Raw genomic sequence first — 27,403 nt, forward strand, 5'->3', positions numbered from 1 at the left:
TGATGTGCTCCTCTAAAGAAATATTTGCAAATTCCATTGGTATTAATTTTAATATCACCAAATATATTGACATATTGGTGGAACAGCGATCTCTATGTGCAATCTACCAGCAGCATTCAGGTTAATTTGAGAGTCAAATATTTGAGCATTTATCCACTGGTTATGAAAATTAAAATCTAATTATAAACTGAAGAAAAATCTATAGAACTACTACTGAAATACACCATTCAAAAATCAAAATCAAAGATATCATGAATAGCCCAGAAATGCTCAGGAACCATCCCAGATTAAAAAAAAAAAAAAAAAAAAAAAAACAGAAGAAACAAGACCACTGGACACATGAATAATTGATATTAAAATTTCCCAAAATTGGATTTATTTTGGTTCAAAGACAATTGTTAAAATAACTGTCAAATTTTGAATAAGATTTGTAGAGTAGATATTCACAATATAGTTTACTTATTTTGATCATTGCACCATAGTTACAGAGATAATTTCTCATTTTTAGAAAATGTGAGATTTTTTTATTTACAAATAAAAAGACATTGTGTGCATCTTGCAAATGGTTCAGAGATAAAAACTGTTATATATGTAGACTTATCTAGAAATGAAGAATAACATTTGGGGATGTTTCTTATGAATTCCTTTCACTGCTGTCTTAAATCTTCTATAAATCTGAGATTATCAAAATAGAACATTTCTGAAAGAAAAATAAATTTTTAAAATATTAACAAGTAACAGCAAACACAATAAAATAAACCATGAATCTGTATAGGTATAATAAATGAACAAATTTAGTGGTGAATGATACACATTTATATTTATATTAATATTTATAGTCTCAAACTATCTTCACACAAATAATAATTACAAAGTAAAATCCTGCAAATACCACATTAATGACCAATATTAACATCAGCAGTAATGAGGATATTATAGGTCACATGATGTGATTCAAACTGAAAATCATAGAATTGATTTCTGTGGTACTCTTGCCAAAAACATGTAATCTAGCTCCAATCATAAGGAAACCAGAGAATCCATTTTAAGCACATTCTACAAGCTTTCCCCCTGAAAAATTCAAGGTCATGAAGGTTAAGAAAAGACCAAGGAATATTTAATTCAGAAGGCATCTATAAAATAAAACAATTAAGTTCATTTCATGTCTCTGAAGGAAATATTTTTTTTATAAAGAACAATATTAGGCTACTAGAAAAACATGAAAATAATCTGAGGATTAAGTGGTCCAAGGCATTATGATAGAATGTATAAATGCTGATTTGAGAAACAGCATTTGCTTAATGTGTGTGTTTTTTTGTTGTTGTTGTTGTTGTTGTTTTTCTTTATACAATCTTGGAAAATACTAGTGAATTTGCAGGTTCTAATGCAAAGTACTTTTTCCCACTGAAGCATTTTAAAATGAATTGTTAACATATGCCATCTTTCATGATAGGTTTAGTATTTCCTACAAGTCAGAACATGCTAGATAACAATATAACCTTCATAATGAAACTGATACAATTAACAACTATGCTGTTACCTGTTAATATTTGAAAAATATACTCATAATAAATGAATGTTGAATTGTAGTTATCTAGCATGTTCTGACATGTACGAAATACTAAAAATATCATAAATGATAGCATATGTAAGCAATTCAATTTAAAATGCTTCAGCAGACAAAAGTACTTTATATTAGAACCTGTAAATTTACTATTATTTCCCAAGATTGTATAAACAAAGAGAAAAGGAAAAAAAATAAAGATAAAACACTAAGCAAATATTCTTATTAGAAAAATTATTAAGTCAGTGCCTGAAATATAAATTTAAAGATGGCAGTATAATAATTGCAATACATTAATCCATTAGTCAATATAGTAACCAGCATGTAAAAATAATGTTGCCTAATTCTCTGGACCCATATTCAGTGATATAATATAAATAATCCATCATTAATGTGATATTTAGATCTACCAAATTAGTGTTGACTTGGTTGCTGAATTGAGCTTAAATGCTAACATTTAGATAGTCTGAAAACACATCTAATAAAAACTGGTTTGCACTTGCACTTCAAATTTTCTTACAGATATAAATAATTTTCATATTTTGATAATTTCATTATATATATGTTACATCCATTTCAATAAAGTATTTACATCATACATTTCATAAGTAATTTAAATATTATATTAACAGTCTGAAAAACACAATATTAGCTTTCATATTTTTTTTCTTAAAATCTCTGTATATCCTTATGATGTTTCCAAAAGTAAATCTTGTCTTGTCTTATTAGTAATTCTTAAGGCAGAAGCTCCCATGGTCAGGATTCAAATTCTGCAGCAAGTGAAGAGAAAAAGAATTATATTTTTTCTCAAACATTTTATAAGTATAAATCAGTGAAGAATTTTAGAACTTTTCATTGTTTATAAGAAGAAAAAAAGATATGTCCACAATACAAAATCACTATAGAATGCAGTATGCCCATATTTTCATACACAGTTGTCATTATGACTGAGTATCAGAGCTTTGGGTTTTCCACCCCTTATGCATAAATTCGACAACCATATGCTAGGGTATTCTGGCAAGAAGTGGGATGACAACATGGAGATGATAATGGACACCTCTCAACAGTCATATACAATAGCTTCAAAAGCAGACAATCAGGCAATTTCCATACAGAGTCATTGGCATTAGGACAAGGATAAAACAGGATACTACTGGAACACTTAGAAGGGACTTCTGTCCCAAATTTGTGTCAGTGTTTGAGGTCCTTCAATGGAAGTGATACATGAGTTAATACCTGAAGTAAAAGCAGAAATTGAGAGAGAAAGGGAAGAGGTGCATGCAGACACCAAGATGAGAAAGAACACTTGTGGAAACACAGTGGTCCAGTGTCACTAGAATTTAGAGCAAAGTGCCAGTAAAGCAAGTGAGATGAGATAGCCTGAGTAACCTGACAAAAATCCAGTTGTTTAGATATTTTAATTTTTGGCTAAGAAATTTCATACTTTTCTTGAGGCAAATGTAAACTAATGACAGAGTCATGACAGGGTATTTTAAATGTGTGACTGTTACTAAGTCAGTCTGGGCTTTTGGCCATAAACCACAGAAAATGGGTGATGCCATTTTTCCCACAAAAGAATGTCAGTGTATAGACTGACAGTTTCATAGTGGGGCAGAAGTGGGAAAAAAGCAGTTTCACACTTAAGGTCTTTAATTTGTTGATATTCAGAATTGGAAAAAATACATAGCTCTTTAATTGTAATTGATTTCAGAAGTTATGACCAGCAGTTTTTAAACATTTGGCTCATTATAGATGTGCACTTGATGAGTTATGTGGTAAATACTTCCAACTCTTATATAAATATCACCATGTAAAGTGTTCTTTGTATAAAACTCTTCTCTTGCTAATTCCCCAAATAGGGTCTAAAATATATTACTGAACATAGTAAGTATGTTGTAGTGATAACAATAAGGTGGTGTCTAATGCCTTTACACATTTGATGTGAAAACAAATGATTTTGACTGACACAATTCCCATTCCTGTCTTTATGTTCTATTTTTAAAGAAAATTATTTTAAACAAAAATTTTTACTGGTGCATTTGACTATATATAATAGAGGAATTGATTATGACATATTCACAGATGCACATAAAATAATTTGATCACTCTTCCTCTCTAGTAATTTTTTCCTCTCCTTCTCCCTTCACCTTTGAAGGCATTCTGCAGTGATTACGGAGACATATCTTTGAAACGTGATGAAAGAGTTTAAAAAACACTCTTCTATTCAGGCTAGCATGATATGGCAAACTAATGTTCCACAAGGAAATGTAGAACTATTACATTAAGTTTTAAATAAACTAGCTTATGCATAAGTAAAAAAGAAACGTCACTTTCTCCCAGAAATACATTGGAAAAAGAGTTGCCTCCCAAATCCCCTTTGCATTGTGTCTACATTCATACACAATTTATCATTGTTTTGTAAACGGTAAATTATCTCATTTTTTTCTGGTAAGAACTAATAAGAACAACTTATACTTGCATCCTGCATAACAACTAACTTTCATTCTCTTTTTGTAAATAGTCATCCAATTTCATGACTCTGAAGCACTTCAAACCCGATTCTCTCATTTTTTTTCAGAAAGATATTCATGTAAGCTAAGAAACTGAAAAAAACTTATATCAGCTATTAAATTAAATTGTAATTTACATGTTAAAATTATTTCTTTCTGTCATAACTATTTAACTTCAGTATTGTTTTATAAAGCTTAGATTTGTTCTCCTGTGATTTTTTAGGTCAAAATGCCAAATAAAAGAATAAGGTTGAGGCCACATTTAACATAGGTATGCATGGCTTTACTATGTGTTAAGAAGTTCATCAAAACACCATTGAAGCAGGGTGTGATGGCACATGCCTGTAATCACAGTGGCTTAAGAGGCTGAGACAGGACAGTCTTGAGTTCAAAGCGAGCCTCAGCAACCATGAGGCCTAAGCAACTCACTGAGACCCTGTCTCTAAATAAAATATGAATAGGTTTGGGGATATGGCTCAGTGGTCAAGTGTCCCTTAGTACAATCCCTGGTACAAAGAAACAAACAACCAAAAAAATAAATAAATAAAACCATGGAAGCTCTAAACCAAGGTGCAATGAAAGCAAGATGGTATCTTTTATTTGATCATTTTCAAGCAGATATTTCATTATTGTAATAATACCCCTGATAAAAAAATTGTCAAATATTATAGAAATATCTTCAAATTGGTTCAAAAATACCTGGACATTGTTTTTCTTATTAGCTCTTAAAAATATAGCTCATCATTTTTGGACTAATATTTGACTTGCTCAAATGAACTCTTAGTATGAAGGAAATCACCTGGTTGTACTGAAGGGCTCCTGTTATACAATGCAACTCTAACCCTAACCTAACCCTAACCCTAACCCAACCCAAGCCAGGGAGTTGGGGACAGCACTCAGTGTGGAACAGTGAAATGAATCTGATCAAATTTTTTTGTGAATCCATATGAAAATATCACAGTGAATTTCACCTTCATGTATATTCATAATGCATAATTCAAAAAGAAACTTAAAAACTACAAATAAGTATAAGATCAGCAGAGTAGAAGAAAGAGAACACAGGGAGGAAGAAGGGGAGATAAAGTGGAAGTACTGGTCACTGAATTAGAGCACATTATATTTCATGCTTGTTTAATTATTTCAAAATTAACCTCAATATTATTTATGTCTAAATGCACTTTCAAAATTTTCATAAAATAAAAGAATAATTTAAATTTTCCATAAGAGTAAGTGGAGGGATTGTTGCTCAGTGGTAGAGTACTTGCCTACACATGTGAGGCACTGGGTTCAATCCTCAGCACCACATAAAATAAAGAAAATAAAAGTATTGTTCATCTATAACTAAAAAAAAATATTTTAAAAAGAGAGTAGGTAGAAATTCTCCATATGTGGGCACAACACTAAAAGAATCAGAACAGAGACAGTGTATGCAATTATGGGTTTGTAATTTCTCTAAAGAAGTGTACATATTTCTAGGGGGCTTCAAACTTCCAATTAAAGCAATGTTGGTGGAAGAGAGAAATCAGCGATGTATGACTTTGCAAGTAACAATGCTGCCTTCTTGAAAGACTCTCCTTGGAAGATTCTTGAGGATGCCATTAGAAATATTGATATTTTAAAGATAAATATAGCAGATGATATATACCTTAGTTTATTTGACTACCAAAGCCATTTTACTATGTTGAAGTATATTAAATCATCATGGTTTCCTTAAACACATGCAACTAGAAAATTTTAGTAAAGCTAGAAAGATTCATATTTAGTGAACCAGTTCAAGGACTTAAAGAATGTTCCTTGAAGATATTGTCAAGCATTTATTACCATCATATGTATATTCTACCTATTACCTAGATAAATTAAGCATTTGACACTGAGACAATTCAGAGCAACAGCCACTGGTTCAGAACAAGATAGGTGAGTGGGTGATCAAGACAGATTAAAGCTGCTGCCTAGAAAGTTGGCCCATGAATTTGTTACCAGGGCTTCAGGAGACTGCCCATTCATTCTGTCATTCACAGGCCCCAACACTGATCATCAGAATATTTTTAACCACTTTGCAGGTTATACTTCCTATCATCACAAGTATGACAATGTAGAGAGGAAAAACTATATAGAACATTTTGTCTCTAGATATCATGTAAGGATAATATTTAAAAATTAAAATAAAAATCAGTTAATCTGTCAGGTGTCAGAATGTGCCCAGAGTGTATTTATAGCAACACTGGACACTTGAGGTTTCAGTTATAATCTTTCAAAAATTGTGAAACTTGTTCATGTTTCCATGTAGAAGCAGTTTTGTCACAATATAACTATATGAATCACAAAACTTCAAAAAATACTTAACTAAAAGTCTAATAGACCAGATTACATACAGGAGAACACTAAGGGAAGAAAGCTTAATAGTTTACCTTCAGATGTAAAATGCAAAGGTGAGTGAAAGATAAACTTCCTAGACTAATATTTCAAGAGTACATTCATTTCCTAACATTACTTCCACAAATTATAGGGTCTAGTTCGCTTTTGCATGCTACCAATCTCATCAACCTGTCTCAAAGTTATGCAGTAGACACAAATTAAGGAGACTAAGTTGCTCTCTTTCAGTCTAGGTTTTGACATACTTGTGGAATCTGGATTGTTCTATATGGAAGTGCCTATATTCTCTCAGTTGCATTTCTTAGAATTTTCAGTTCAGATTCCAGGTGGCTAATTCTGAGTTCCATCTGAATTTTTATTGAAGTAAAATTAGTCTTTCTGAACGGCTCTGTAATTTCTGGAGATGCTTCTTGTGTCTAAAGAAAATAAAAAGAATATATTTTAAAACTAATTAGAACCCAAATAATTATTATGTAGTTATTTTATTTAGTTCTGAGTCAAAAATTCAGACAGCAATATTAAATGTGAAGAAAAAAATATTAGACTGTAAACTTCTGTCATCAGTATCAATTACATTAAATCTGAACCAATAATAATAACTGAGTTCTTCCTTTCCCCCTTTCCCTCCTCATTCCCTGCCCTCCTCCTCCTCCTTTCTACTGCTGAATGGAACCCAGGGCGTTGCACAGGCTAGGCTATCTACCACTGATCTGTGCTCAAAGTAATGAATCATTCACATGTTAGCACTCAGATCATCCAACAATTTAAAGAATAATAGAATCAATTCAAAATATGAAAGTTGAAAATTTTAATTTAACAATTCAAAAGTATATTTCTGCATCACATTTTTTTCTCCTCATAGTCTTACTTATGCCCACTATTATCAAATATCCAACAGTTATCTGATGAAAATTATTACTCAGATCAAATTAGCTGAAAGGATGATGTAAATTGTGGTATTTGAAGGGGCATCAAATGTCTTCCTTCTCTTAGAAATCTACACAACATCTTTCCTCAAGAGATATAGAATACAACTATAATACGTATATCCAAAATACAGTTTACAATGAAATGAATTAAAGCAAATTGCAGATAAGTAAGATAGCCTGTAAAATCAGAAATACTTGTTTTTGCTTCTCCTCTAAATCCCATCTTGCTCGATGTTCAATGTCACATTCCCACCATACTCCTTGGCCTCGTTCTATTCGAGTGCTCCGTGTGTGCCTTGGAAAGTTTACTACATTTTCTTCCAACTTCTTTTGATTCCTTTCTATTTTTTCAAATGTATCTTGTATACTTTTTATAAAAAACAAGTTCTGCATAAAACAGTCATAGTTTGTTCTCAAATGTAAATGCTTTGAAGATGCATTTTTCATCTTTGTAGTAAGATCATCCATCTGGATGAATAAAAGAAGTATGAAAAAAACAATATGAAAATAAGATACTGAAAATATTCGACACAAACTCAAACAACAAATTTTACATAAATTCAATCGCCAACATAATCTATACCAGCATTATGAAGAGTAGATTAAGTTTCTATAATAAGGTATATTAGCTTTTCAGTTGGTAAGGATTACATATCTATAAATCCCAATTCTGGCTACATAATAAATGTTGAGGAAATCTATATAGAAGATGATTTTTCCCATACTGAATTTACTATTGGATTAAGTGAATTTAATTTTATATTTTGTCACTGAAATATAGTTAGAATAAAAGTCTTAACAGGCCAATCTACTAACAAAAAATATTGATTGATATCAAATAGTAATTTTGTTAAAACAACTATTCTATTCTAGAATAGGTGTGGATATCAGATATTACTCTCACCTTGGGAAAATTTATATCTCAACAAGATAATCACCATGCAAACACTGTTGGTGACAGAAAAGTCAAAGAAAGTGCATGAAAAATAAAAATTCATTTTATGTGATCTCTGAATAAACATGATCAAGTGAATAAAAGCAGACAAGTCAGAAAGTACAGCATGAATAAGACAGAGATATGGTACAATCGGCACAATTCATGAAGACCACAAAGAGGCAGGGTAATAAAAGCATGTCCAAATATTAACTTGTAAATAGATGCCCCCAGTCATGTAGTACTGGAGTTGTCAAGAGGTGGAAGAATTTTATGGTTTAGCAACTGATAACTGGCTAAGTGACATGGTCATAAAACAAAACTCCACTAGACAACAGAAAGAAATAAAATAGTGATGCTTGCTACAACACAGAGGATCCCTGGAAAAAGTATTCTAAGTCAATGAAACTGGTAAAAAACAAAATACCTACTGTTGTATAAATTCACTTGTATGAAATATCCATTACAGAGTAATTTTAGAGTTAGAACTATAAGCCAACTTCCAAACAAGATTTCCAAAAAGCAAAAGTTAATATCAAGAATCAGCAAATGGTGACTGGTAGTTCAGTGGTAGAGTGCTTGCTTAGCATGTGTGCAGCTCTTGGTTTGATCCTCAGCACCACACATGAATAAATAAAGATAATGTGTCCATCTACAAATAAAAATATTTTTTAAAAGCATCAATATGGGGCTGGGGCTGGGGCTGTAGCTCAGTGGTAGAGTGCTTGCCTTCCATGTGTGAGGCATTGTGTTTGATCCTCACCACCACATAAAAATAAAGATATTGTGGTCTATATACAACTATTTTTTTTTAAAAAAAAGATCAATAAATGGGTTGGTATCAAACTAAAAAACTTTTTCACAGCAAAGGAAACCATCACGAATTATGAACAGAGAGCCTTCAAAATGTGAGAAAATCTTTGCCATGTGCACCTCAGACAGAACATTAATCACCAGGATGTACAAATAATTCAAATTTTTTAACACCAAAAGAACACCAACCAATAATCCAATCAATAAATGGGCAAAGGAACTGAAAAGGCACTTCCCAGAACATATGCAAATGGTCAGAAAATATATGAAAAAAAATTCAATTAGAGAAATGCAAATGCCACACTGAGATTCCATCTCACTTGGGTCAGAATGGCAACTGAAAAGAATAAAATAATGATAGATGTTGGTGGCAGTGTGGGGAAAATGTTCACTTACACATTGTTGATGGGACTGCAAATTGGTGCAATCACTCTGGAAAGCAGTATGGAGAGTCCTCAGAAATCTTGGAATGTAACCGCCATTTGACCCACTTATCCCACTCCTTGATTTACACACAAAATCCTTAAAATCATCATACTACAGTGACACAGCCACAACAATGTCTAAAGTGGCTCAAATCACAATATTGAAGCTATGAAACCTTCAATAGATGATCAGATTTTAAAAATGTGTCATGTACACAGGATGGAATATTAATAAGCTGTGAGAAAGAATGAAATTATGGCATTTGCCAGTAAATGGATGGAACTGGAGATTATCATCCTAAGTGAAATAAGCCAATCCTCCAAATCCAAAGGCTGGAAGTTCTCTTTCATAAGTGAATGCTAACACACAGTAAGGAATGTGGTAAAAAAGAATAGAAGTTCATTGAATTAAGACAAAAGGAATGGGAATGAAAATGGAAACAGAAAAGACAGTAGAATAAATCTGAAACAACTTTCCTATATTCACATGTGAATACATGACCAGTGTAACTCCACATTATGTACAAATATAAAAATGTGAAGTTATAATCTATGATGTAAATATTCAAATACAGTCTACTGTCATATATATCTAAAAAGAACAATAAAGAAACAAGGTACTACAGGGACATAGCCACATCAATGTTTATCGCAGCACAATTCACAATAGCTAGCCTGTGGAGCCAACCTAGATGCCCTTCAATGGATGAATGGATAAAAACATGTGGCATATATACTCAATAGAATATTACTCAGCACTAAAAATAATGAGACCATGGCATTTGCAGGGAAATGAATGGCATTAGAGCAGATTATGCTAAGTGAAGTTAACCAATCCCAAGAAAAACAAATGCCGAGTGTCTTCTCTGATATAAGGGGGGTGACTCAAAATGGGGAAGAGAGGAAGAGCATGGGAAGAAGATTACCTCTACATAGGGAAGAGGGGTGGGAGGGAAAAGGAGGGAGAAAGGGAATTGCATGGATGGTGGAAGGAGACCTTCATTGTTATACAAAATACATGTATGAAGATGTGAGAAAAAAAATAATAGTGTTACCTTAGATTAGGTAGAGAGAAGTGATGGGAAGGGAGGGGAAGGCTGGGGAGATAGGAAGGATAGTAGAATAAAACGGACATTATTATTACCATGTGTATATATGTGAATGCATGACCAATGTGATTCTGCAACCTGTATACTCAGAAAAATGAGATATTTTATCCCATGTGATTCAAATGTATGATATGTCAAGGTCATTGTATTGTCATGGGTAACTAATTAAAACAAATTTAAAAATCACATAAAAATAGAGTCTTGCCTAAAGTTAATAAATAAATAAATAAATAAAAGTACTATTGTTCACATTTGTAAATTACTAAAATAATATATTGGTAGTTTTCTAGGACTTTGGATGTGTAGGGATTAGAAAACTGACAGCTAAAAGGTTCCAGGTTTCTTTTCAAGAACATGAAAATGTTCTAAAATTGACTGTGTAAATGGTTACATAACTCTGTTAATGTACTAAGAGACACTGTATTTTACATGTTATATGGGTGAATTCGATGTCAAGTGCATTACATATATCATAAAAATGCCTTTTAAGAGATGTACTGAAAAAAAACTTAGCTAACATTTTTCATTGTCTAGTTTGGATATCAGTCCAGACATAATACAAATATTTATATGTTTCATAATGTATCTAAATAAATAAAAAAATAAAGAAATAGCCTAAGTTTTTCAATAATTAAACTAAAACCTAAAACATATCTGTATTTTGAGAAAAGCATAAAAAATTTGTACACATTTTTAAAGTCAATTTAGTAATTACTTGCAGATTTTGAATAGATGCACAAAAATGAAGTAAAAATAACAATTTTTCCTGAAACATTCTATTAAATAGTACCTCTAATTTAGTTTTCCTTGTTGTACCATGGAAGTAGAGACAGCATGAAAAGCTGCTGGGTTATAGAAAAAAGTCTCAGCTTTCCTCAGACTAGATATTTTAATGAAAGATGCTGATTTTGTAAGAGAAAAATTAAAAAGAAAATTTTGAGTGTAAGAAATAAGTGCAGTATAAAGATCCCCAAATATAATAAAATCAATTATAATGAAAATATAAAGAAAGCTGTTCATTGACATTAGTATCCCAGAATAACTTTTATTACTTAAGCAGGTGTTGATTTACAGATGACATGTTCAATTTTCTACATACTTGACTTGTCATTTGTCTTAGTTTCTTCATTAAATCCTGTCTTTATATTTTAAATTTATGTGAAAATGTGCTAAATCTTCTAGAGAAGCCTCTGATACACGTTGTAGTTTCAGGGTACCAGCTGGCTGTTTTTCAAGATGTCTCGAAACTACCTGATATTTCTGTTAATGATTTTGTTACTCAGCTCACTTTAAAAATTTATTATTATTATTATTATTACTATTATTATTATTACTATTATTATTATTATATAATGATGTTTACTCTGAAAAAATATCACTACATACAACAGTAAGCTGAATTCCCTTAAGAAAATAGAAGATTGTGTACTCCTGCTTAGTCACTATCACATTCCTTACACAACAGGGTGAGCCCTGTATCTCTACATACTGCCCTTGATAAAGTTGCAATGTTTAACAAACTACTGAAATCTCAATCAAAAATGGTTACACAGGTCTCATTGGTAGTGGTGAATTCTACAGAGGTTATTTTCCCTCTCTTATTAGAGACTCAAGTTAATACTCCACATCCTCACATCTTTAAAGCTTTGCTAAAATAATTCCAATATACTTTCACAAAGAATAAAGGAGATGCTAGGTAACCTGGTCTCCACCTCACTGCCTGTCCACATCTCCTAGATTTCTCACTGGTCCTCACACCACTCCTTCTTTACATAAACCCTGCCACCCTCATTAGTCTGGACATGGGGGTTCAGTGCCAAATTAATGAATTTTAGATGGCTACAATTATCTTTGTCACTATATAATAGGAATTAGGCCATGAAATGAAGAAAACTATTAGCAAGTTATCATGAATATGTGCATCAAATTACAGATGAAATCAAGTGTGGTTTTGCTGCAATTCATCACATTAGTCCCAATTTATCATAATGACAAATAGATGCTTTTAAAGAGGTGGACAAGACATGAATGAAAACAAAAAAAATATCAGGACAGTTATTTTCAGATTTATGTTAAACTTAAATGACTAAAAATAAATTTACCAACTAGAAATATACAAAAATATACTGAAGAAAGTCTATTACAAAATACAGCACCTACATTTCAGTTCAACTGTAAAATCTGGAATGAACTGTAAAAGTAACTAATTTATTTGAAACTAGGTATGAGCATTTCCATTATGTGTTTCATTGTGATCTTCAAGTATAGCAACAAGAAGACATTAAAATTGTTATTCAGTAATGGGATGTAGCTCATTGGTAGAACATGTGTTTAGCATGTGCAAACTTTGGGATGAATTAATAGCACCCAAATTAGATATTGTTTCAGCATTATTGAGAACATATTACTAATGTCAGCATATAAACCTACAAAAAAATCTTAACTCAACCTCTTAAATCTTTATAAGAAAAAATTTCTTAAATTGAAGGGTCAGGCCCAAGTTTTAAAAATTTCCTCCTTTTTAAATATTAAAATATATTTTAACTAAGTCTTTTGTGTTTAGTTGACACATGAGTACCTATAGTTATTTTAAAATATGTACACAGTGTGTAAGAATCAGAGCAGGGAAATTGGAATACTCAGCACTTCAAACATAGATTGGTTGTGCTGCAAATGAGGTCTAAGTTATTTTTGATGGACAACAGGTTGTAGTTCTGTGTTGATACAGAAACACATTCATAATATCTACATTTTTATATTCATCAAGATTCAACATTTTGCCATAAGCAGATATCACTTTGAGTATTCCTTTGAAGACTCTTTATAAAGATATCTTGCTTGATACTTACTTCTTCTGCTTTCTCCTTTCCATATTGATCCAGTTGTTCTTTTAAATGATTAGTTTCATTGATTAATTCCAAATATTTGTTTCCCAGCATGAGACCATATCTGTCATTCCGAGCTTGAAGTTTTTTTATAACATCATAAAATTGGGTTTGGACATTAATGATTCCATCCATTTTATTTTCACCTTTGTTCTGATAGTAATGCAACTGGTCTTCATGCAATGTAGTTTCTCTTTGTAGTTTAGATACCTTCTCTTTAGAAGCTTCCTGCTTTCTGAGGTGTTCATTCCTTTTTCTTTCTTCATTTTGATACCTGTGTTCCATCTCCTTCAGTTGGCACTGTCTTTGTTTTAGTTGTCTGTTTACTTGATCTGTAGCCAAAGTCATTACTCTTGTCTGATGCAGCTCGTTTTCTAGGTCACTTGTTTTTACTTCAGACTTTGGAACCTGTTGGGAAGGAATCTCACTACTACCGTTTAGGTTAGATACATCAATATTCTTTTTTTCCTGTGAACTAAAGTCTTTATCTCTGCCTCTCTGGAAAGCAAGTTCTAGATTTCTTTTTGGTGTTGGACTTTCACCTTGATGGGGTGGAGCAGGACCAGATCTGGCAGGGTGAGATTTGACATCTGTTTCTGGTCTTTCTGTGCTTTGTTTTTCACTCTCAGGTGTGAAATTTTGCAATGTATTCTCAACTTTCCAAATACCCAACTGTTCATTGTCCTGAAATATTTCCATAAGTGTTTCCTCATTCAATTTTTGTGTCCATGGAAGACTGGTATTCTTTTCTCTTAAAATTTCAGTATTCTCAAAGCACTTCTTTTCCTGGTTCTGATATTTTACTGTGTCCATTCCCAGTCTCTTCATAGAGACCTCGTCCTTCTTCTTGTGATATTTATGCAATAGCTTGTTCTCTGTCCCATCACTAGGAGAAACCTAAATAAAACCAAGGATACATTTAGCTAGCACTCAATAAAATGATGTTTCATAATTTTCACTGAAATTAAAGAAAAACCTGTTTATTTATATGGTGAAAGGGTTTCAATAAATAGATACCCACAGAAGAAAAATTAGATGTAAACTTCTGAGCTTATAAAAATATAATTTCCCAAGAGTTCAAAAGTTAATTCAAGAAGATGGATCTATGAGAGTAAAAGAAAATTACAACTTAAAGAATGTAAGAACTGCCAGGTTCAGGGGCTCATGCTTGTAATACCAGTGTCTCAGGACACTGAGGCAGGAGGATCACAGGTTCAAAGCCAGTCTTCAGCAATTCAGTGAGACCCTGACTCATTCATAAACAAATAAATAAATAAATGGCTGGGATGCATCTCAGTGGTTGAGCACCCTGGTTCAATTCCTGGTTATAAAAAAAGAAAAAAATTAAAGATTGAAAAAATCTGCATTATACCAGAATGAAAGAATAGATTAAGTGATTAGTTAGTTTGCCAATGTAAAAAATAAATAAATAACTTTGCAGAAGAGAAGCGACAGAGAAAACCCCACACATATAGTTATCTAATACTAGACAAACACACTATAAAACATGCATTGGGGAAAGGATAGGTTCCTCAACCAATTGTGCTGGGAAAACTGAAAACCCATATGTTGTAGGAGAAATTTAACCCCTATTTCTCAAAAACAAACTGGATCAAGGACCTAGATAATAGATAAAAGACCCTAGACCTATTACAAGACTAGACAGGCCCAGCGCTCCATCTTGTCAGTGTAGGAACTGAATTCCTCAAAAAGACACTTAAAGCACAAGAAGTAAAATAAAGAATCAATAAATGGGGTGGTATCTTTACAGCAAAGGAAACCATAAAGAATGTGAGTAGACAGCATATAGAATGGGAGAAAATCTTTGTCACTGACATGTCAGATAGAGCATTAATCTCCAGAATATATAAACAACTCGAAAAATAACTCACAAAAAATAACACAATCAATAAATGAATAAAAAACTGAGCAAGCACTTCAAAGAAAAATATGTACAGTTAACAAGTATATGAAAAACAATGTTCAACATCTTTAGCGATTAGAAAAATGAAAATTAAAACTACACTGAGATATAAAGAATGCAAGTAACAATAAATGTTGGTGAGAATGTGGGGAAAATCTGAAATGGAAATGAGGACAACCACTCCATTCACAATATCCTCAAAAAAAAAAATTCTTGGGAATCAACCTAACAAAAGAGGTGAAAGACTTATACAATGAAAACTACAGAACCCTAAAGAGAGAAATAGAAGAAGATCTTAGAAGATGGAAAAATATACCCTGTTCATGGATAGGCAGAACTAACATCATCAAAATGGCGATATTACCAAAAGTTCTCTATAGGTTTAATGCAATGCCAATCAAAATCCCAATGGCATTTCTTGTAGAAATAGAGAAAGCAATCATGAAACTCATATGGAAAAATAAAAGACCCAGAATCGCAAAAACAATGCTAAGCAGGAAGTGTGAAACAGGCAGTATAGCGATACCAGACTTCAAACTATACTACAGAGCAATAGTAACAAAAACAGCATGGTACTGGTACCAAAACAGGCGGGTGGACCAATGGTACAGAATAGAGGACACAGAAACCAATCCACAAAACTACAACTATCTTATATTTGATAAAGGGGCTAAAAGCATGCAATGGAGGAAGGATAGCATCTTCAACAAATGGTGCTGGGAAAACTGGAAATCCATATGCAACAAAATGAAACTGAATCCCCTTCTCTCGCCATGCACAAAAGTTAATTCAAAATGGATCAAGGAGCTTGATATCAAATCAGAGACACGCCGTCTGATAGAAGAAAAAGTTGGCTACGATCTACATACTGTGGGGTCGGGCTCCAAATTCCTCAATAGGACACCCATAGCACAAAAGTTAATAACTAGAATCAACAAATGGGACTTACTCAAACTAAAAAGTTTTTTCTCAGCAAAAGAAACAATAAGAGAGGTAAATAGGGAGCCTACATCCTGGGAACAAATCTTTACTCCTCACACTTCAGATAGAGCCCTAATATCCAGAGTATACAAAGAACTCAAAAAATTAGACAATAAGAGAACAAATAACCCAATCAACAAATGGGCCAAGGACCTGAACAGACACTTCTCAGAGGAGGACATACAATCAATCAACAAGTACATGAAAAAATGCTCACCATCTCTAGCAGTCAGAGAAATGCAAATCAAAACCACCCTAAGATACCATCTCACTCCAGTAAGATTGGCAGCCATTATGAAGTCAAACAACAACAAGTGCTGGCGAGGATGTGGGGAAAAGGGTACACTTGTACATTGCTGGTGGGACTGCAAATTGGTGCAGCCAATTTGGAAAGCAGTATGGAGATTTCTTGGAAAGCTGGGAATGGAACCACCATTTGACCCAGCTATTCCCCTTCTCGGTCTATTCCCTAAAGACCTAAAAAGAACATGCTACAGGGACACTGCTACATCGATGTTCATAGCAGCACAATTCACAATAGCAAGACTGTGGAACCAACCTAGATGCCCTTCAATAGACAAATGGATAAAAAAAAATGTGGCATTTATACACAATGGAGTATTACTCTGCATTAAAAAATGACAAAACCATAGAATTTGCAGGGAAATGGATGGCATTAGAGCAGATTATGCTAAGTGAAGCTAGCCAATCCCTAAAAAACAAATGCCAAATGTCTTCTTTGATATAAGGAGAGTAACTAAGAACAGAGTAGGGACGAAGAGCATGAGAAGAAGATTAACATTAAACAGGGATGAGAGGTGGGAGGGAAAGGGAGAGAGAAGGGAAATTGCATGGAAATGGAAAGAGACCCTCAGGGTTATACAAAATTACGTACAAGAGGAAGTGAGGGGAAAGGGAAAAATAATGCAAGGGGAAGAAATGAATGACAGTAGAGGGGGTAGAGAGAGAAGAGGGGAGGGGAGGGGAGGGGAGGGGGGATAGTAGAGGATAGGAAAGGCAGCAGAATACAACAGACACTAGTATGGCAATATGTCAATCAATGGATGTGTAACTGATGTGATTATGCAATCTGTATACAGGGTAAAAATGGGAGTTCATAACCCACTTGAATCAAAGTGTGAAAATATGATATATCAAGAACTATGTAATGTTTTGAACAACCAACAATAAAAATTAAAAAAAAAGAATGTGGGGAAAAGATTCACTCATACATTGCACCAAGCAATTTTTCAGGAAAGCAGTATATAGATTTCTCACAAAACCTGGAATGGAACGACCATTTGACCCAGTTATTCTGCTCCTCAGTGTATACTCCAATGATACTATAGTGACACAGCCACATAAATATTTATAGCAGCTCTTCACAAAAGTTAAGCTGTGGAACCAACCTAGATGCCTTTCAACACATGGAAGGATAAAGACAATGTGTCATATATACACAATGGATTCAGCCATGAAGAATGAAATTATGGCATTTGCTGGCAAATGAATGGAACTGGACACTGCCATGCAAAGTGAAATAATCCAGTCCTCCAAATCCAAAGTCTGAATATTCTCCTTAACATGTAGTTGCTAACACACATAAGGGTGGAGGATAAAAGAATAGAAGTTTGTTGGTTAGACAAAAGTGAATAAAGGGCTGAGAGAGGAGGGGAATATAGGAGAATGAATCTGACATTACATTCCTATGTTCACATATGAGTACATGACCAGAAAAACTCTACATAGAAGAAGTTATATGCTATGTATGTGTAATACACCAAAAGAACTCTATTGTAATGTATACCTAAAAACAATAAATAAAAATTAGAATTCACTATTTCTCTGTTGATCCACTTTTAGGATCATATGATCTACCCTTTAAACAGTTAAAAATTCCAAATATTTTATTATGTACCTATCTGTTGGGATGGCTTCAGTGGCAAATAAAAGAACACTTAACTTTAAGAAGAATAAGTTTGCAATCTGACACCTCATGTATTCAACCAGACCATAGTAAGAGCCTTAGCTCTACATCTACTGAGACATACAAAAGTTCTCCAAGGTCTTTTCCTAAAAATATTCCTAGCATATTCTGTTTTCTAACATTTTGTAGCTGGGAATGAGAATTGCATCTATTGATAAATTATAAAGGTAGAAACAGCATTAAACACATGATCTATATCAATGAACAATGTATCACAATTCTGAAAAGGAGCACAAGGCTAAAAACATAGGCAAATTGCATGATTTTTCTCCAAGTATTTTGCCTCTGCTTCTAGTGCTCATCCACAAAGCCAGTTACTTCTGTCCTATGAATGGATAAACACCAAAGAAGGTCTGTGTTTCAAAATACAAATGACAAATAAGGCAAAATGTGTAAGGCTCTACTCAGAAAATCCTGAGATTTCTACTCAGTAGCACTTGTTTCATCTTAGTGAACATTGAAACATGAGTCAATATAAAATAAAGGAAATAAACAGATCTTATGTATTAGGAACAAATACTTACCAGTAATTTATTTCTAAGAACATATTATGGTATGCCATTTTTTCCAAAGGTGTTTTGTACTGAAGATTACTTGAAGCAAAGTGTTTGTTTCTCTTCTTAAAAGTGATAAAATGATTTACAAAACCAGAGTATTTGCTGGCCCCACTTTTCCTCCTTACTTAACAGTGGGAGTAGTAATGCACATTAATACAACAAGAGAGCAAAGTCACTTCTCCAAACTAGAAGATCTACTATTAGAAGCAAGGGTTTTGAGATCATAGAAAAATCAACTATTCCTCTGGAAAATATTAAAAGTCTTTTCTCTTTATAAGGCTACACTGAAAGTCATCATGGGACTGCTGTGGAGAAATACAGTTGAATTAAGAACATTACTTAATTCAATGGGACAAAAATTGCACCCCTCACCTCCAAAATATGCACATTATGGTTATAAATATATGGATTTAAAACCCTCTATACTTTCCCATAATTAATAGATTTACTGTTTAACTATGTTACACACACACACACACACACACACTCAATCATTTGAAAACAGAAGAAAATAATTCAGGAAACATTTCCTTTCTGCACATGTCTATCTCTTTTTGTTTGCAAAGATGTGTTACTGAAATTTCATATTGTAAATTCTGGCATTATGGTCTCATGGAAATCATCTGTAGGTTTCATTTTGTTCTGCTAAAATCTACAAATTTATTTCAGCAAGGTTTTGGCTGTATATCAGCAGGTGACAGAAGTCTAAAAACTTAATTTAAGAGTGGTACCTTCAAGATTAAAAAATAATTCCAAAAGGTAGATTTATTCTTTATGAGTAAATGTCTTACATTTCACTTGCACAAATGACAGATAAATTTGGGTGAGTGAAAACATTTCTTGGGGTGGGGATGTGGCTCAAGTGGTAGCGCGCTCGCCTGGCATGTGTGAGGCCCGGGTTCGATCCTCAGCACCACATACAAACAAAGATGTTGTGTCCGCTGAAAAACTAAAAAATAAATATTAAAATTGTCTCTATCTCTCTATCTTTAAAAAAACTAAAAAATTAGAAAAAAACACATTTCTTAAATGCAGACAGAAATGTAATTGTGAAACACTTTTTTAAAAAATGATTTAAATAGGTGCATAGATATTTAGTTTGTATTTTAACATAAAACACCTAAGTTTGTATTTATGTCCGTGATTAAACTAAACGTCTTCATTCAGAAAACAAATGCTGAAGAGCCGCCCCCTCCCCCTGCACCGGCAAGGTAGAGGGAACTGTAACCACGCACAGAGCAGGCCCAGCGGTCTGCTGAGGGGCAGAGCCACCCCCCATCCCCCGCGCCGGCCAGGTGACCACCGACAGAAAAGGCCCAGTGGCCCGCGGTGGGACAGAGCTTCCAATCACTCCTGCAAGGTAGGCAGGCCTGCGACCCACCGGCAGAAGAGGAGCAGAGGCCTGCTGAGAGGCAGAGCCGCCCCCTCCCCCTGCACCGGCAAGGTAGAGGGAACTGTGACCACGCACAGAGCAGGCCCAGCGGCCTGCTGAGGGGCAGAGCCGCCCCCCACCCCCCGCGCCTGCCAGGTAGGTGGAACTGTGACCACGGACAGAAAAGGCCCAGTGGCCCGCGGCGGGACAGAGCTTCCAATCACTCCTGCAAGGTAGGCGGGCCTGCGACCCACCGGCAGAAGAGGAGCAGCGGCCTGCTGAGAGGCAGAGCCGCCCCCTCCCCCTGCACCGGCAAGGTAGAGGGAACTGTGACCACGCACAGAGCAGGCCCAGCGGCCTGCTGAGGGGCAGAGCCGCCCCCCACCCCCCGCGCCTCCCAGGTAGGTGGAACGGTGACCACCGACAGAAAAGGCCCAGTGGCCCGCGGCGGGACAGAGCTTCCAATCACTCCTGCAAGGTAGGCGGGCCTGCGACCCACCGGCAGAAGAGGAGCAGCGGCCTGCTGAGAGGCTGAGCCGCCCCCTCCCCCTGTGCCGGCAAAGTAGAGGGAACTGTGACCATGCACAGAGCAGGCCCAGCGGCCTGCTGAGGGGCAGAGCCGCCCCACACCCCCCGCGCCTGCCAGGTAGGGGAACTGTGACCACCGACAGAAAAGGCCCAGTGGCCCGCGGCGGGACAGAGCTTCCAATCACTCCTGCAAGGTAGGCGGGCCTGCGACCCACCTGCAGAAGAGGAGCAGCGGCCTGCTGAGAGGCAGAGCCGCCCCCTCCCCCTGCGCCGGCAAGGTAGAGGGAACTGTGACCACCCACAGAACAGGCCCAGCGGCCTGCTGAGGGGCAGAGCCGCCCCCCACCCCCCACGCCTGTCAGGTAGGCGGAACTGTGACCACTGACAGAAAAGGCCCAGTGGCCCGCGGAGTGGCAGAGCTTCCAATCACTCCTGCAAGGTAGGCGGGCCTGTGACCCACCGGCAGAAGAGGAGCAGCGGCCTGCTGAGAGGCAGAGCCGCCCCCTCGCCCCCGCGCCTGCAAGGTAGACGGAACTGTGACCACCATCAGAACAGGCCAGACCTGCAACCGAGAGACAGAACAGGCCCAGTGGCCTGAGGAAGGGTAGAGCCGCCCCCCCCCCCCGCGCCTGCAAGGTAGGCGGACCTGCGACCCACTGGCAGTACAGCCCCAGAGGCCTGCAGAGGGGCAGTGCCGCTGCCTGCGCCTGCAAAGTAGACAGAACTGTGACCACCGACAGAACAAGCCTAGCGGCCCGCAGAGGGACAGAGCCGCCGCCCGCGCCTGCGAGGGAGACTTTGCAACTATACAAGACCAATATAAATATATAGGGGGAAAATTCAATAGCACAACAGTTTCACCAAGTAGAAAGGAACGCGAACAGTATGAAGAGACAAGGAAAGAAAGGACCACAAGCATTGCAGGTCAGCTCAACGTTAGAAGAGGTAATAGCTGCAGCAGATGGAATGTCAGATAAAGAATTCAGGATATACATGCTTCAGATGATCTGGAGTCTCAAGGAAGACATCAGACAGCAAAATCACACAATGAAAGATCACTTCAACAATGAATTACATAAACAAATCCAAGAAGCAAAAGATCAACTATACAGGGAAATAGAGGTTATAAAAAACAAACAAACAGAAATCCTAGAAATGCAGGAAGCAATAAGCCAACTTAAAAACTCAATTGAGAATACTACCAGCAGAGTAGAACACTTAGAAGACAGCACATCAGACAATGAAGATAAAGTATTTCAACTTGAAAAGAACATAGACAGCTCAGCAAGACTGTTAAGAAACCATGAGCAGAACATCCAACAAATATGGGATAACATCAAGAGACCAAATTTAAGAGTCATTGGGATACAGGAAGGGACAGAGTTTCAAACCAAAGGAATGAGCAATCTATTCAATGAAATAATACGAGAAAACTTCCCAGACTTGAAGAATGAGACAGAACCCCAAATCCTAGAAGCCTACAGGACGCCGAATGTGCAAAATCATAAGAGACCCACACCTAGACACATTATAATGAAGATGCCCAACATACAGAATAAGGAGAGAATTTTAAAAGCTACAAGAGAAAGGAAGCAGATCACATTTAGGGGTAAGCCAATCAGGATAACAGCTGATCTTTCAACACAGACTCTGAAAGCTAGAAGATCCTGGAATAACATATTTCAAACACTGAAAGAAAATGGGTTCCAACTAAGAATTGTGTTTCCAGCAAAATTAAGCTTCAGGATGGAAGATGAAATTAAAACCTTCCACGATAAACAAAAGTTAAAAGAAGTTGCAGCTAGAAAACCATCTCTTCAAAACATCCTTGGCAAAACATTACAGGAAGAGGAAATGGAAAATAACAATGAAAACCAACAGTGGGAGGTAGGACACTAAAGGGGGGAAATAATCAAAGAGGAAAACAAACCATGTTTAGTAACATAAATAAACAAATATGGCTGGAAGAACAACTCATATCTCAATAATAACCCTAAATGTTAATGGCTTAAACTCACCAATCAAGAGACACAGGCTAGTAGAATGGATCACAAAACAAGACCCAACAATATGCTGCCTACAGGAGACGCATTTGATAGGAAAAGACATACATAGGCTGAAGGTGAAAGGTTGGGAAAAATCATATCACTCATATGGACTTCGGAAACAAGCAGGAGTATCCATACTCATATCAAATAAAATAGATTTCAAGCCAAAGTTAATCAAAAGGGATAAAGAGGGACACTACATACTGCTCAAGGGAACCATACACCAACAAGACATAACAATCATAAATATATATGCCCCAAACAATGGTGCAGCTATGTTCATCAAACAAACTCTTCTCAAGTTCAAGAGTCTAATAGACCACCATACAATAATCATGGGAGACTTCAACACACCTCTCTCATCACTGGACAGATCTTCCAAACAAAAGTTGAATAAGGAAACTATAGAACTCAATAACACAATTAATAACCTAGACTTAATTGACATATATAGAATATACCACCCAACATCAAGCAGTTACACTTTTTTCTCAGCAGCACATGGATCCTTCTCAAAAATAGATCATATATTATGTCACAGGGAAACTCTTAGACAATATAAAGGAGTAGAGATAATACCATGCATCCTATCTGATCATAATGGAATGGAACTGAAAATCAACGATAAAAGAAGGAAGGGAAAAGAATACATCACTTGGAGAATGAACAATAGGTTACTGAATGATCAATGGGTTATAGAAGACATCAAGGAAGAAATTAAAAAATTCTTAGAGATTAATGAAAACACAGACACAACATATCGGAATCTATGGGACACATTGAAAGCAGTTCTAAGAGGAAAATTCATTGCTTGGAGTTCATTCCTTAAAAAAAGAAAAAACCAACAAATAAATGATCTCATACTTCATCTCAAAATCCTAGAAAAAGAAGAGCAAAACAACAGCAAAAGAAGTAGAAGGCAAGAAATAATTAAAATCAGAGCTGAAATTAATGAAATCGAAACAAAAGAAACAATTGAAAAAATTGACAAAACTAAAAGTTGGTTCTTTGAAAAAATAAACAAAATCGACAGACCCTTAGCCATGCTAGTGAAGAGAAGAAGAGAGAGAACTCAAATTACTAACATACGGGATGAAAGAGGCAATATCACAACAGACACTTCAGAAATACAGAAGATAATCAAAAATGACTTTGAATCCTTATACTCCAATACATTAGAAGATAGTGAAGGCATAGATAAATTTCTTAAGTCATATGATCTGCCCAGATTGAGTCAGGAGGATATAGACAACCTAAACAGACCAATATCAATTGAGGAAATAGAAGAAACCATCAAAAGACTACCAACTAAGAAAAGCCCAGGACCGGATGGGTATACAGCAGAGTTTTACAAAACCTTTAAAGAGGAACTAATACCAATACTTTTCAAGCTACTTCGGGAAATAGAAAAAGAGGGAGAACTTCCAAATTCATTCTACGAGGCCAACATCACCCTGATACCTAAACCAGACAAAGACACTTCAAAGAAAGAAAACTACAGACCAATATCTCTAATGAACCTAGATGCAAAAATCCTCAATAAAATTCTGGCCACTCGGATACAAAAACTTATCAAAAAAATTGTGCACCATGATCAAGTAGGATTCATCCCTGGGATGCAAGGCTGGTTCAATATACGGAAATCAATAAATGTTATTCACCACATCAATAGACTTAAAAATAAGAATCATATGATCATCTCGATAGATGCGGGAAAAAGCATTTGACAAAGTACAGCATCCCTTTATGTACAAAACTCTAGAAAAACTAGGGATAACAGGAACATACCTCAATATTGTAAAAGCAATCTATGCTAAGCCTCAGGCTAGCATCATTCTGAATGGAGAAAAATTGAAGGCATTCCCTCTAAAATCTGGAACAAGACAGGGATGCCCTCTCTCACCACTTCTGTTCAACATAGTTCTCGAAACACTGGCCAGAGCAATTAGACAGACGAAAGAAATTAAAGGCATCAAAATAGGAAAAGAAGAACTTAAATTATCACTATTTGCAGATGACATGATTCTATACCTAGCAGACCCAAAAGGGTCTACAAAGAAACTATTAGAGCTAATAAATGAATTCAGCAAAGTGGCAGGATATAAAATCAACACGCATAAATCAAAGGCATTCGTGTATATCAGCGACAAAGCCTCTGAAATGGAAATGAGGACAACCACTCCATTCACAATATCTTCAAAAAAAATAAAATACTTGGGAATCAACCTAACAAAAGAGGTGAAAGACTTATACAATGAAAACTACAGAACCCTAAAGAGAGAAATAGAAGAAGATCTTAGAAGATGGAAAAATATACCCTGTTCATGGATAGGCAGAACTAACATCATCAAAATGGCGATATTACCAAAAGTTCTCTATAGGTTTAATGCAATGCCAATCAAAATCCCAACGGCATTTCTTGTAGAAATAGAGAAAGCAATCATGAAATTCATATGGAAAAATAAAAGACCCAGAATAGCAAAAACAATGCTAAGCAGGAAGTGTGAATCAGGCGGTATAGCGATACCAGACTTCAAACTATACTACAGAGAAATAGTAACAAAAACAGCATGGTACTGGTACCAAAACAGGCGGGTGGACCAATGGTACAGAATAGAGGACACAGAAACCAATCCACAAAACTACAACTATCTTATATTTGATAAAGGGGCTAAAAGCATGCAATGGAGGAAGGATAGCATCTTCAACAAATGGTGCTGGGAAAACTGGAAATCCATATGCAACAAAATGAAACTGAATCCCTTTCTCTCGCCATGCACAAAAGTGAATTCAAAATGGATCAAGGAGCTTGATATCAAATCAGAGACACGCCGTCTGATAGAAGAAAAAGTTGGCTACGATCTACATACTGTGGGGTCGGGCTCCAAATTCCTCAATAGGACATCCATAGCACAAAAGTTAATAACTAGAATCAACAAATGGGACTTACTCAAACTAAAAAGTTTTTTTCTCAGCAAAAGATACAATAAGAGAGGTAAATAGAGAGCCTACATCCTGGGAACAAATCTTTACTCCTCACACTTCAGATAGAGCCCTAATATCCAGAGTATACAAAGAACTCAAAAAATTAGACAATAAGAGAACAAACAACCCAATCAACAAATGGGCCAAGGACCTGAACAGACACTTCTCAGAGGAGGACATACAATCAATCAACAAGTACATGAAAAAATGCTCACCATCTCTAGCAGTCAGAGAAATGCAAATCAAAACCACCCTAAGATACCATCTCACTCCAGTTAGATTGGCAGCCATTATGAAGTCAAACAACAACAAGTGCTGGCGAGGATGTGGGGAAAAGGGTACACTTGTACATTGCTGGTGGGACTGCAAATTGGTGCAGCCAATTTGGAAAGCAGTATGGAGATTTCTTGGAAAGCTGGGAATGGAGCCACCATTTGACCCAGCTATTCCCCTTCTCGGTCTATTCCCTAAAGACCTAAAAAGAGCATGCTACAGGGACACTGCTACATCGATGTTCATAGCAGCACAATTCACAATAGCTAGACTGTGGAACCAACCTAGATGCCCTTCAATGGATGAATGGATAAAAAAAATGTGGCATTTATACACAATGGAGTATTACTCTGCATTAAAAAATGACAAAATCATAGAATTTACAGGGAAATGGATGACATTAGAGCAGATTATGCTAAGTGAAGCTAGCCAATCCCTAAAAAACAAATGCCAAATGTCTTCTTTGATATAAGGAGAGTAACTAAGAACAGAGTAGGGTCGAAGAGCATAAGAAGAAGATTAACATTAAACAGGGATGAGAGGTGGGAGGGAAAGGGGGAGAGAAGGGAAAATGCATGGAAATGGAAGGAGACCCTCAGAGTTATACAAAAGTACATACAAGAGGAAGTGAGGGGAAGGGGAAAAATAATATAAGGGGGACAAACGAATGTCAGTAGAGGGAGCAGAGAGAGAAGAGGGGAGGGGAGGGGAGGGGAGGGGGGATAGTAGAGGATAGGAAAGGCAGCAGAATACAACAGACATTAGTATGGCAATATGTAAATCAATGGATGTGTAACTGATGTGATTCTGCAATCTGTATATGGGGTAAAAATGGGAGCTCATAACCCACTTGAATCAAATTGTGAAATATGATATATCAAGAACTATGTAATGTTTTGAACAGCCAACAATAAAAAATTAAAAAAAAAATAAAATAAAATTGAACTTATAGTTACTGTAGACCTAAAGCTTCCCATTGGATTGTACAAATATAATCACAGAATATTAAAAATAGGTCTTTCTGTTTCACATTAAAAAAAAAAAAAAGGAAAACAAATGCTGAACAACTACCAGATGCTAAGTTTTGCTGTAACTAGTTTTGTCATAAATATCATCATTTAATTTTAGAGTCAGATAACATTGTGGGTTTTTTTTCTGGTTTGTCAGATCTTTTTTAATTTTTTTTTATTGCCAAATAATTAACAT

At 35.7% G+C, this 27,403-nt stretch overlaps 1 protein-coding gene across 3 annotated transcripts in view; it reads right to left on the bottom strand.

The window, feature by feature from the left end:
• Positions 1-793: 793 nt before the first annotated feature.
• The window catches only part of LOC124083066 (ankyrin repeat domain-containing protein 26-like), a 66,102-nt gene continuing 39,492 nt past the window's right edge, over positions 794-27,403 (bottom strand). For all 3 annotated transcript variants that reach the window (XM_046429654.2, XM_046429850.2, XM_046429721.2), the window contains exons 16-19: positions 13,507-14,439; positions 7,572-7,844; positions 6,693-6,863; positions 794-2,334 (exon numbers count right to left, since the gene is read on the bottom strand). In XM_046429654.2, coding sequence (XP_046285610.1) covers positions 6,726-6,863; positions 7,572-7,844; positions 13,507-14,439 — 1,344 coding nt within the window. In that variant the 3' untranslated portion in view covers positions 794-2,334; positions 6,693-6,725. The remainder of the gene's footprint in view (positions 2,335-6,692; positions 6,864-7,571; positions 7,845-13,506; positions 14,440-27,403) is intronic.

The sequence above is a fragment of the Marmota monax genome, unplaced genomic scaffold (assembly GCF_021218885.2).
Source record: "Marmota monax isolate L192 unplaced genomic scaffold, Marmota_monax_Labrador192_F-V1.1 WCK01_AAM20220418_F8-fsc00035, whole genome shotgun sequence".
NCBI lineage: Eukaryota > Metazoa > Chordata > Mammalia > Rodentia > Sciuridae > Marmota > Marmota monax.